The sequence below is a fragment of the Vicugna pacos genome, chromosome 14 (assembly GCF_048564905.1).
Source record: "Vicugna pacos chromosome 14, VicPac4, whole genome shotgun sequence".
NCBI classification, from domain to species: Eukaryota; Metazoa; Chordata; class Mammalia; order Artiodactyla; family Camelidae; genus Vicugna; species Vicugna pacos.
This window is the reverse complement of record NC_133000.1, coordinates 9326604-9339452: the sequence shown is the minus strand read 5'-3', so window position 1 is coordinate 9339452 and position 12849 is coordinate 9326604. Positions and strand designations below refer to the sequence as shown.

General features: G+C 29.4%; 1 protein-coding gene across 6 annotated transcripts in view; it reads right to left on the bottom strand.

Moving 5' to 3' along the window:
* Positions 1-12849, bottom strand: part of NBEA (neurobeachin) — a 540106-nt gene that overhangs the window by 404628 nt on the left and 122629 nt on the right. For all 6 annotated transcript variants that reach the window (XM_072976118.1, XM_072976119.1, XM_072976123.1 and 3 more), the window contains exons 12-17: positions 12237-12389; positions 9868-10036; positions 6036-6115; positions 5287-5349; positions 5093-5190; positions 1401-1493 (exon numbers count right to left, since the gene is read on the bottom strand). In XM_072976118.1, coding sequence (XP_072832219.1) covers positions 1401-1493; positions 5093-5190; positions 5287-5349; positions 6036-6115; positions 9868-10036; positions 12237-12389 — 656 coding nt within the window. The remainder of the gene's footprint in view (positions 1-1400; positions 1494-5092; positions 5191-5286; positions 5350-6035; positions 6116-9867; positions 10037-12236; positions 12390-12849) is intronic.

Genomic DNA, 12849 nt, shown 5'->3' with positions numbered 1-12849 from the left:
CCACACACATTATTTGCTTTGTTTTCATTTTTATCTTCTGAGCATCTTAGTATACTACCCGCAGAGTTTCTCTTCCTTGAGTTTCTTCCAACTTCATTTTTATTTGCAAGATAGTTTTTTCCTCAAAGTTTTTCAGAAGTTTTGTTAGCTCATGACTGAACACTTCAATGTCATTCTATCATTTCTTCCAACTTCTTGAAATTCTGTTTAGTAGCTGCCCTTCATCAGAAGGAATTCACTTATTTTTTACTTATGGTAAAAATTTAATTCATATTTATTATGTATTCCATGGGAATATTTTCCAGTGAGTATTCTTCATGTACTAGTTGGTTTTGTTTATCTTTTCCACATTTCTATATTTTAAAGTGTGTTTTCTTGACAATATTTCAAAAACTTGTACCTAGGACTAGAATCCTCTATTATTTTTCACGCAATTTCCTTTACTTAACAGAGTTAAATGCGTGATCCTAATCTCTTCACGTTACAAGTGATATGCTCTTACTCTCAGTATTCTACCACCTAGTGTATTTACAGGTCTGCATATACACATGACTCTTTTCTACAACCCTGGACTCATTGTACTATCCCCTATAATATCTTTATTCTCTTTTACTTGACTATTGATTTGATACCAAAATGAAAATAACATCTATTCTTCTAGACAATTTAGCACGTTAGAAATGTTTTATCTGAATGTAGTGCAGTTTTCAACAGTGTCATCAGTAAACTCTTGGTAACTCAAAAATACCAAAAAGAACTGGCAACAGTAAAGTTCTGAGAGAAACCCCACTGATCAATACTAAATGGCAACACTACCTTCTTGAAGTCATTTGTATAGAGAATGGATTTAAACAAGACTATTCATGCACAGAACAACACAGTATGAAAAATACTTACTATATCAGCAGGTGGTTTTAAAAAGTTATCTAAATTCTAGACTTTGGTAGAAAAAAGAGATATTGTAGGATCTTCAAATCACAATAAGCCTCAACGTTATAAAAAATGCAAATAAATATTAAATATTTACTTAGCATGTGAGCAAAAGAGCAGCTCTCAGGGAGACCTCAACACACATACACGTGTCAAGAAAGTTTTCATTGAAATCATATCCCTATGTGCTTTGTTTTATTTGATAAAATATTTTATTATATCCTTAAAGAACAACACTTCTTTCCAGCAGGCAAATAGGAATAAACTATATTACTTAAATGTAATTTTGTCCTATAATCTACTATTAAAAACATATTATTTTATAAAACATTTTTAAAACTTCTACCACAAGAAGCTATTATTTTCCATTGTAAGATAATTCCAAATTCATATTTACATTAAATACAAAACTAGTAAAAATGCAATTTAGTAGATATTCCTATAATTCATTATGAAAAATACCAACTTACTTGTGACCTAAATGCTTCAGAAAGTATCCCAGAACCTTCAGAGCTTGAACCCAAATACTTTCACTTTTAGAGGCCAACAATTTGTAGATTACCCTAAAACATAGAGGTGAATGATCTTTTAAGCACTTATAAATATTAAAAACACAAGCACTGTATACTTTACAAATAAATTATAAACACACAAAAGAAAATATCTCTCAGGATTTTAAATTTTTTGGAGAAGTTAAAAATAAGCACATTAATTTTTCTTTAAATTTTGCCTTCAAATAAATACTCAAAAGGACAATGTGACTGGTTGTTCTTAAGTATTGCCTTCCAGCACAGTGAACAAAATTTTCAATTTTAAGACCCATGCTTAGTTAAGTCACATCTCTTCTTCCATTAATTTCCCCTGACATATGCACGTGATGATCTTTTTTCTTGGTTATGGCTAATTAGACCGTTGCTTTTCTGAGAATTTGGAATGAGTTCTGAGAAACAATATCTAGTCTTTGCTAGGCTCTTGAATTAGGAAATGATTTAATATAGGAACTATAGGACACCCTTGTTTTGTTCACAAAGGCGTCTATACACAGAAGGAATAAAGCACTATACAGAAAATAGCAGAGAAAGCAAACATGATTCCTCACAGCTTTCCAATTCCTGGTTCCTACCCTCATGTGTTTCTATAATAAACACATTATTCTGATTTTACTTAAATTAGTTTGAGAAGTTTTCTGTTACACTGGGCAAAAAAGTCTCTTCTAACACATGACCTAACCTAATATACACAGTCACTTCAAATTCTATATGAAAGCAGGGTCATATTCATTATAATATTTAGAAGTACATTAGAAATTTTATCCCATAGTTTTTCAAAAAAAAAGCAAATATTTTTTTCTATAAAGTAGAAGGGAGCAATAATAACACTATATTCTCTTGCGACTAATTCTATAATTTAAGAAGGTTCTTAGAGGGTGGCAGTGGTTGAGTATTATTCTATTAAATACTTTTACAAAATAAGACAAGTTTTATTCTATTAATGTCTTTTTTAAAAATGTCATTTATACTTTTAAAAAATAAAACGTCATTTGTATTTTGAAGGTGAAGTAATCTAGGCTGAACAAAAAAAGCTCATAAAAGAAGATGTAGTATAATTTTCCTATCATTTCAGTGACATTAACAAAGGGGAACAAATAATTGAAAGTTAATGACATCTATTTTATATTTATCAGTATCTTATACTATTAAAAATATTATTGATAATGCTTCTCTTTTTTGTATTACTCTACTGAAGAATAGACTATGAGAAGAAGTAAACTCAAGAATGATTATTTCTTTTGGAAGATAAATTTTTTGAAAGCCTCAGACTTCTAAATGAATATATATTTATACTGAAATCTATTTTCAGATCTTTCAAGGACCAATATCAATAATGAAAAAAACACAAATATGAGGATAGAAAAGTTATACATGTCAAAAAAGAAATATTCAGGAAATCATAAGAAAGAACATTTAACAGCAAAAGTAATCTTGAGAATCAAAGTAAAACCTCACAGCCTAAAAATGTGGCTATATTCGGATATATAATAAGACACTCGCACAGAATTCCCATTCTCTAGGAATAATTTTGAGTTAAAAGGATCAACAGAAACCATGATTTAACATTTAAAATATGAAAACATCTAAGGCCATCAGACATCTATGCTACAAAGAATTTTCTTCACAACTAGACAAGTGTTTCTTACAAAACAAGTTACAGAATGAATAGGAAATTTACTGACAAGTCAGTTAATGACTACTTATTTATGATAAGATAGGTCAATTCTAACTCATTTGCTCCAGATTCCTATATTCAAGTCAGAAAATGATCTAAACTATGTGAAACCAGAAACTGTCTAATCTTTTCTTTAAAGTTTTTCAGATATAAAAACATCACATTTTTTAATATTCAGTTCAGTGTTGTATTATCACAAGCTCTTCCTTAAGTCCAGTTAAAACAGCACCAGAATAAAATAAGTGCATGTGTATGAATTATATAACTGTTACCCTTTAATATCTATTTTCTAAGATAGAATTTTAAATATTCTATCTAATAGGCCAATTTTTTCCAACTGTTAAACTAGAGCCTACATTCTTCACATTGTTTTGAAGTGCAAAAACTGAAGGAGCAAATTTTCCATCTTTGTGACTGTTCTGAACACCCTGGTAACAATGTGACATGTTCAGCTGGTGCCAACCATGAGTAACAAGGCCTTTGTATTCATTGTCCCTAATCAATTCTTTTATTTTATACATTTAAAATACTATTTCAGTCCTCCTGTAAGATTATTACTTCCAGTGTGTCAAAATAATGCTATTTCTGCACTTCACAATTATTAATCAATCTAAAGTTAGTATCATCTACAAGGGCGATGAGTGTATTTTCAATTGATTCTTTAATTGATCAGTTAACATAAATAAAGCGGTACTAGATCTAAGTTCAAGGATATACTATGTGTTCTATCTAAATAAAATTTAAGAATGAGTATAATTGTATGTGTGTATTATATTATTAGGCTGAACAATACGAAATTACCATTATTTGGTAAAATCAGTTAAGTGTCAGCAATTGCATATAGTTTAACCACACAATAATAAAATATTTGTAGTTGTTAGTAATTAAATGTATAATTCTCTTAAATAAATAACCCATTGGTTATAAACTCAAAGGTAATAGTGATGTCACAAACTGAATATCCATATAGAAATAAAGTGATTGCTTCTCTGATTTGAAAAGGAAGTCCTTCTAGACTATAAAGTTATTATTTGCTGATATAAATGGACAAGTAAAAGAAGCACTAATAGAATCCCTCCACATTTACTGATATATTATTTCCAAACTTTTTATAACCTGTGTAAGTTCACTGAGGCGCACATGGCATAACCTAGATTTCTTCTTTATTCAAATAACTCAGACTCCAGAAAAATAAAAAGGGAGAATCCCTACGGGACTAGGTTATAGGTTTAAGTTCATAAAAATACTAACCAAGAAACTATGTTTTACTCATTTACATAATTACTTTACAATCACCTAGTTCTCAATTCTTTTGATTTTGGCTTCTTGTTCCAAAATGCTTTCTCTCCATTATTCCAATTGCACTGCTACTGCACTAGCACATCCTCCCATTTATCCCACTGATAAATGAAATACTCTCTCTACTGATCCTGCTACATCAGTTTTGTCCCTTTCCAACTCATTTTCCACACTGTTGATTGTAAATCTAGCAAAATGGAAATCTGAGCAAATCTTTAATTTTCATCAACAACAGAATGAAGCCTAAACATCTTACTATTACATAGATCTTCCAAATTTGGCCACTATCTAACTCTTAAGCCTAACTAAATTCAGAATATTCTTGAACTCTCTTTTGCTGAAATATATCATGCTCTCTCTTGTCTTCTTGCAAAAAATATCTGCTCTTCCACTACTTGAAATGTCTTTACTATAGCAACAACAATATAATTACCCTTCTTGAGACTTGAGACCCATTTTCTATTCACTACATCAGTTTCCTTGAGTATCAGAGAATTAATAACACCTTTCTTCCTCTATACCCTTCTTATGTGTAAGATTTTGCTATATTTAGATAAAAGTTAATTCAATAGGGGTTATTGTAGGAAGCACAATTGTACTTAAAGTCCATTAATAACACTAATTATTATAATCATACCTTATTCCATTTCTTTGATCAAATGCTGGTATCATTGAGGCTGGGTGTTCTGACATTAAAGCCACTAGTAACTGTAACACATCATGAATATTTTCATCCTGCACAATAAGGATCATCAATATTTATTTAATTATAAATGTTTTCTAATGCATTGAATGAAATTGTTAAAACAGAAGACCCAAGCCATGTCCTACCTCATGCATCGTAAGTAGGTAATTTAGTATACTCTGAAGTTCATCTTCCTTGACCCCTCGATCCTAATTTTTAAAAAGAATTACTTAATATAAATCTAAAATTAAATTTTTAGTTAAAGACAGGCATCAAAATGATCACTTTAAAAGAAAATATGAATAAAAGTAGTGTTTTAATTAAAATATCTAGATATTTCATAATTCATAGGCTATATTATTATAAGTTAAATAAGTAAATATTTAGAAAATTGTATCTATTCTAACATTGCTAATATTTGACTGACTTTCACTTTCAAAAATTATTATATTTTGATCATTTATTATATTTATATTACTACTTTCTAACCATTCTTTTCTTAAAATAATGCAAATTACCAGAAAGCTTTACAATGTCAATTGCTGTGTACTTGCCTTTACTTTCTATTTGTCTTTATCTTAATATTTTAAAAATCCTACTGTGACAAATACATAATGTAAGCCTTCTCAAACAGGGACACAGGTCATTTTCTAAAATAAAATCTATATGCTCAATTTTCATGTATATGTTCCTCATCCATTTCTGCTACACCCATATGAAGGATCTCAAAGATTTAACAAAAAGTGAAGCTCAACAAAAGTTAACACTCAGATTTTGAAAGCAATTCATGAATTAAAGGTAGTTACTACTAATTTTACAGTAATGATTTAAACTATGCCAAAATTTTCTTTTCACTTAATATACTGTAATTTTGAATTAAGTAAAATCGTTTTACCTTTAATATAAGCTGTTTCAGGAAAAGTAGCATAAAAGCACGTAGTGATATAATTTCTTTTTGTGATGGCCGGGGACCATCTAGAAATAAAACAGAAAATAAAAGGAAAAAAAAAACTGCATTTATTATTACTATTTAACAATAAGCTTAATGTGATTATGTTGGGATATCATGGAATTCTTTAAGTTATATTCACTATAATTACACTTATTAGTATTAATTCTGTACAATTTCAATACAGAGAACATAAATATTATTTTCAGATTTTTGGCAAGTAGTATGATCAGCAGTAAAGAAAGAAATGGGGTTGAGGAGGTGACAAGGGCTATTCAGAGTCAGAGCTGAAGAGTCAGAGCCAATTAGCAATGTCAAAGCTGAGAAGGTGATGGGTCACATGTCAGAATATTGGTTTCATAAAGTAGAATAAGTAAATATATAAAAATATTAAAGATAATAGGAGCCAGATTTCTCACTTTTGAAGGAAGAAAGCTGTAAACATAGTAAATTTGAAGCTAGACTGAACCATGGGTTTTGGATTGGAATTGAAGATACTGGTATGAACTCATGGTTATTAACACAGATCAGTTTAGATGTGTGTGTGTATATATGTGTATATACATATGTATATATGTGTGTATATATGTATATGTGTATATATGTGTGTGTGTGTGTATATATATGTATATGCATTTAAACTTGTATTTTCAGGATCTGCCCAACAAGAATGCCTAGAAGCAATGACACTCAAAGAGCAATAAACACAAGCAATAAACACCTAAAACCCAGACATTCCTTGGTTTCCAAAAAAACATATCTACAAAACAAGCTTCTTGGAAAAATGGCTAATTCCAGAACTGAGATAAGAAAAATATAAGATGAACCAAAAATATCTTGCACCAGAAAGCAAGCAAGTACTAAAAAACTATAGACATTTGTCATAAAGGCCCAAGAACTCAAGTGAAGGAGCTCCTAAGAGATGAAGCCAGATCTCATACAACTTGAACATCAAAATAATGATCCAACTGAGGGGACAGACATTGCACTAAATCCTTGCAGTGGCTTGTTTTTTAAGTTTCACTGGAACAAACCACACCCATTCATTTACGTACTGTCTGTGGCTGTTTTTCCGATACAGTGGCAGAGCTGAACACAAGTAGCAGAGATCTATGGCTTCCTAACCCTAAAATATTTACTGTCTGGTCCTTTGCAGAGAAAGTGTGCCAACTGTTGATATAACATACCAAATAAAACAGAAATCCATGAAATTTACACTGAGACTAAACCAATAAACAAATAAAGTAGTAAACGAAGGAGAAAAATAAATTCCTCCTTATGGCAGAATCCAGAATAATAAATATCTTAGATAATGTTGCCATTTGACAACCATCACAGTAAAAATCAATTCTGACAAGAGTCATCAAGATCTAAAACCAGCAGGTAAAAGTTTGTTGAAGAAAAGGATATTTACATAGTCTCCATGTATTTTTCCACCTAATACTTACGATTACAGAGGAGAAAGTGGAATTTCATAGTAAAGAAACCTGGTAGACACCAAAAGTTAACATCCCTAGTGATAAAACAACTCAACATCATGTGCCTTTTGACATGGTAACAATGACACAGAACTAGTATGACTTCTGTATGATTCCTTCCAAAAATGGAAAACCTGAATCATCATCAGGAAATATCAAATAAATTCAGATTAAGGGACAGTCTGAAAATTTGCCAATATTCCTCAAAAACATCAAGGCTATGGAAGACAAGGACTTACAAAAAGAACTATTCTAACTGAAAAACATTAAGGCGACAAGACAACTAAATCCCATATGATCCTCGACTGGGATTCAGGGAAAGAAAAAAAAGACTAGAAAGCATATTATTAGAATAATTGGTGAAATTTGAATGGGATTTTTGGATTAGATGATAGTAGTGTATTAATATTAATTACCTGATTTTAACAGTTGGCCTTCATTATCTAAGACAGTGCCCTTACTTTTTATTTAGGAGTAAGAGGGCACCATATCTATAATTTATTCTCAATTGATTCAGAAAAAATATGCATATTTGTTTATATAAAAGTAGAATGGTTTCCACATGATAAAATGTAGAATACTGAGAAATATGGTGGGGGTATGTAAGAATTCTTTGTATAATTCTTGCAACTTTTCTGTAAATTAAAAATTAATTTTTTGAACCATAAATGAATATGTGTGAATCTATGATTTGTCTAGAGTAGAGAAAACTCTATCAGAGTGTAATTTTTAAAAACAGGGCTCTGAATCAATAGACATGATTTAGATTTTAGATCTGTTACTTTGTATCAACTTTCAGTTTCCTAAGATACAAAATGGGAGTGATATTTACAACATAATTATAGATAGATATGGTCCTATGTGTATTTATAAATATGTTTATGTATATATAATTATATTACACATAAATGATTCAAAAAAATTAACATGTAGGGTACTTAGCATAGATTCCAACTCATGGTAAGTATTAAGTTAATTTCAGACATTATTAAATCTAGAAGCAATGGATTGGGAGTTCGAGATTTGCAGATACTAAGTACAGAATTTGCAGAGAACAACATATAAAATAGATAAACAACAAGTTTATACTATAGCACAGGAACTATATTCAATACCTTGTAGTAACCTATAATGAAAAAGCATATGAAAATGAATATATGTATGTATATGTACGACTGAACTATCATGCTGTACACCAGAAACTGACGTAACACTGTAAACTGACTATACATCAATAAAAAATTTAAATAAATAAGTGAATAAATACAAGCAATGGAAAAAGCCATAAATGACAGAATATAGATTTGAGTGTAAATAACACAATTTTAAAAGTCACATCGATAAAATGAAAGACATAAAAGTAATAATAAGTGAATATTAAAATAGTGAAATTTGATTTTTCCTTATCAAAAAAATTTTTATGAAATTGTAATTTTCAATGCTATTGTGAGTATTCTGAGAAAAGCACCCCAATGTACTGCTGGGGAAAACTGTAAGCTAGTACAGTATTTCTGAAAAAATTCACAATATTTATCATGAAACCATTTCTCAGTAATTGTAAACAAATTAAAGACGAGGTGAATAATTACAAAGGAATAGATCACTGAATTATTTATAGAATCAAAACTTTAGAAACATGTAAATGGTATATCCTCTTAGATTACTATGTAGAGCTGAGGAAAAAAACACAAGAAGAAAACAAGAAAATTTAAATTCTGTGAAAAAGTTTAAATATTTCACATGTTTATGCAACAAAGAATAGGAGAAGCACATACACCAAACTTGTAATAGTAACTGTTTCTGGGGTTTGGGTTATGAATAATTTTTCTTCTATATTATTTTATTTTATATGAATATATGCTCATATATTTAGGAAAACTGGCAATATTTTTTAAACAACACAATACTTTGAAGAATTAAATTAGATTCTACTACACTTGGAACAAAGAGTAAAGTTTGGGGAAAACATATAAAGAAAGGAAACAATCCCAAAATGTTTAAACAACTGTATTAGAACACATTGGCCATGATCAACATCATTCATCTGTTTTTAATATTATGTTATCTTCCTGAATCACAACAACCATATAGGCTATTTATTTTACCTACCTTTATTCCAAAAAATAACTTAATACCAAAGGTATAAGCTTCTTCACCACAATAAATTCTCAATATACCAGTCTACTACATAAGAAAGACAACAGCTCAGAGTTAATTTCATAACCATGCACATCTGTTCACTGTAATAGCACTCAGGATACAGAGCAATCACAGTACAGTGTAAGAAGTATTGTACTTACCTAAACCTTTGGGTGTAATGCCACTACTGTCAGCAGGATTAATGACCCAGTAATAATATTTTAGTGTGTGCATTAGCTGTAATACTGTTCCTACTCTGCGTATAGTGGTGTAAATGGTAGCAGTTCCAATAAATTCAGCAGACAAATAAGTGTACAGGGAAAGCTGAACCTAATACAGAATATGAACAAAGCATTAAAATAAAGTTAAAATGCCTGAAGTGTTTATATTACAAATATACCTTCTATTCTAATTTAAATGCAAATTATTAAAGGCCGAGAATCATTTATTATGAGATTAAAAATAACTACATACAAAATGTTATTTACATTAAAAAATAATCTACAATCAACACATTATAATAAAATTTATTTTAATAAAGGTAATCTAATAATTATTAATAAAATAATGTAAATGATTCAATAATTCCAGTGAAGTATCTGATATATCAAATTATTTAAAAGGCCAACTAGACTAAAGAGATTAATCAAAGCACAGTGCAGCAGTTCAAAGGAACAGAACTTAATGTTAATCAGCTACATCATACTTAGAATATACTGTTGTCATAGATCCTACAAGTTTATGTAATTTCAAATTTTCTTAATCTATTGCCACAGTATCAGAATCTAACCATGTAAATAAACAGAAGGCAAGTTTAAACACCTTGTTTAAAGAGTGAACAAATTTCAAGTTTGAGTTTTAGCACAATTACTATGACAAACTTTATTTAAAAGTAAAACTTAATTATTATTTAATCAAGGTTATGTGGGAGATTTGAAGATTATATGGCAGCTCAAATTCATAAAAAATGTCCCTCATTATTGATTTCTACCAGAATATAAAAGGTCTAAATTTAGGTATGCAAAATAATAAAAATTTTGTTGATATTTAGAAAAAAATTTATGTATATATTTATGTTAAAACAAATACTTCTACATATCATGATATAAACTCTATATTCACAATACAAGCAATTTTTCAGCCATAATAATGACAATTATCATAATATAACTAGTTACCTATTATTTTCTCTTTTCCTTTATTTAATAACCAGTGTATCAGATTCTCTTTCTTGGAAAGGTATGAATCACATCTAATGACTTCAGAATGCAGTCATTACATCCAATTATTTTTTACCCTTTTAGAGTTGATTTTCAAGAGTTCCTTGTCTATTATGAATTTTATTTATTGATATTTTCTCCAACTTTTTATTCTGAAAATTTTCAGACTAACAAAAAATTGTTTACATCATAACAAATTTACCAACTGTTAATATTTTTCCATATCTGCTTTATTTCTATGATATTATATATAGTTGTATAAATATATTCTGATGAAATGTTTCAAAGGAAGTTGCTGACATTCAGACACTTTATTACTAAATACTTCAGTGTAAATATCCTAAGAATAATGACATTCTCCTACATAGACCATAATACAATTCCTCCACTCAATTTAACTCTTTCACAATGCTAAGGTCTAATTTAGCGTTCATACTCAACGTTTCCCTTTTGTCCCAATAATTTTTGACATCGTAAAAAGCACCTCCTAACTTATCATCTGTTTATTAACATTATCTCTGAAGGTCATTTAACAAAATCTTTCATTTTGATATCATCAAATGCATTAATTTTTTCCCCTAAATAAAAAGGTTTTGAAGGTCATATTTAAGAACTTTTTTACTATCCCCAAACTGCAAAGATATCTTTCAACAATTTCTCCTATTAGTTTTACAGGTTTTAACTTTTCAAATTTAGGTCTTAAATTTAAATAGGGTTCACTTTTGTACAAGGTAAGAAAGAAGGCTTCAACTTTTTTTTTTCCTTTTTATGAGCAACCATTACCACTATCTAGTTCCAGAACTTCCTCATCACCCCATAAGGAAACAATTTTTAACTATAGTTTCATTTTAATTTATTATTTACATATTTACCATTTTGATTTTGGGTACAGCCTAATACAACTGCTTTTTTTTTTGGTTCTGCAACAAAATTTATTATACAAAGAAAGAATACTTTGAACAAATAGACCCTAGATATTTCTATTAATAGTATTTGACTTATTTAAAGGGCATTCTGGTTGACTATCAAAAGAACTGAAAAATCCAAATATTTTCTTTTTTTAAATTTTTCTTTTTTTTTCCTTTTTCGAGCAGCAATTAGGTTTGTAATATATTTATGTAATAACTTATATTTATGGGGGTACTGTGGTTTGAACTCTGGACCTTATGCAAGCTAAGCATGTACTCTACCACTGAGCTATTACTTCCCCCAATGTTTTCTACTGTATAATCTAGGTCTAATATCTAGAATTTATATGTATAATTTATAACATTACACTAATATAAAATGAATGATAATAAAGTGTATACCTTTGCAGGTGTATGTATCCAGATGGCTGGGTTGAATAAAATGTGATCACAAAGCTGCTTCAGCAAAGGTGCTCCATGAGATAAACCATCAAGGTATTTTGCAAAGGATAAAAATTGCTCCAGGACAGCTCTAGTTATATGAATTCTTGATGACTAAAGAAGAAAACAGAAATTCAAGCTGGATATATACAGATTATCAAACTGTAAAACTGCTAACTTAGAACAAGTACATACAAATTTGTCATACACCTTTCTTAATACTATAAATAGAAAACAGAACATTCTATACTTTCTTTGCTATTCAAAATTTAATTAGATTTAGAAACCTAGAATTTTAAGATAGTTCTCTAGATGATAGTTTATTATTTGAAGCTCTTTCGAGGACAACTGCACATAAATAACTCAGGTTAAATAACGCCACTCTCAACTCAAGCTAAAGAAATAAAATAAGTTGCAAATAAAAATGGTTTCATTCCATTTGTGTAGAAATTTACTAACAAGTAAAGATCTTAGACAAAGAAAATTAAAATGGAGTGGAATTACTATCATGATAACACACACATACAGAGAACTTGGGAAAGAGAAGTGCTTTCATTAGCTCTAAACCAAAGTA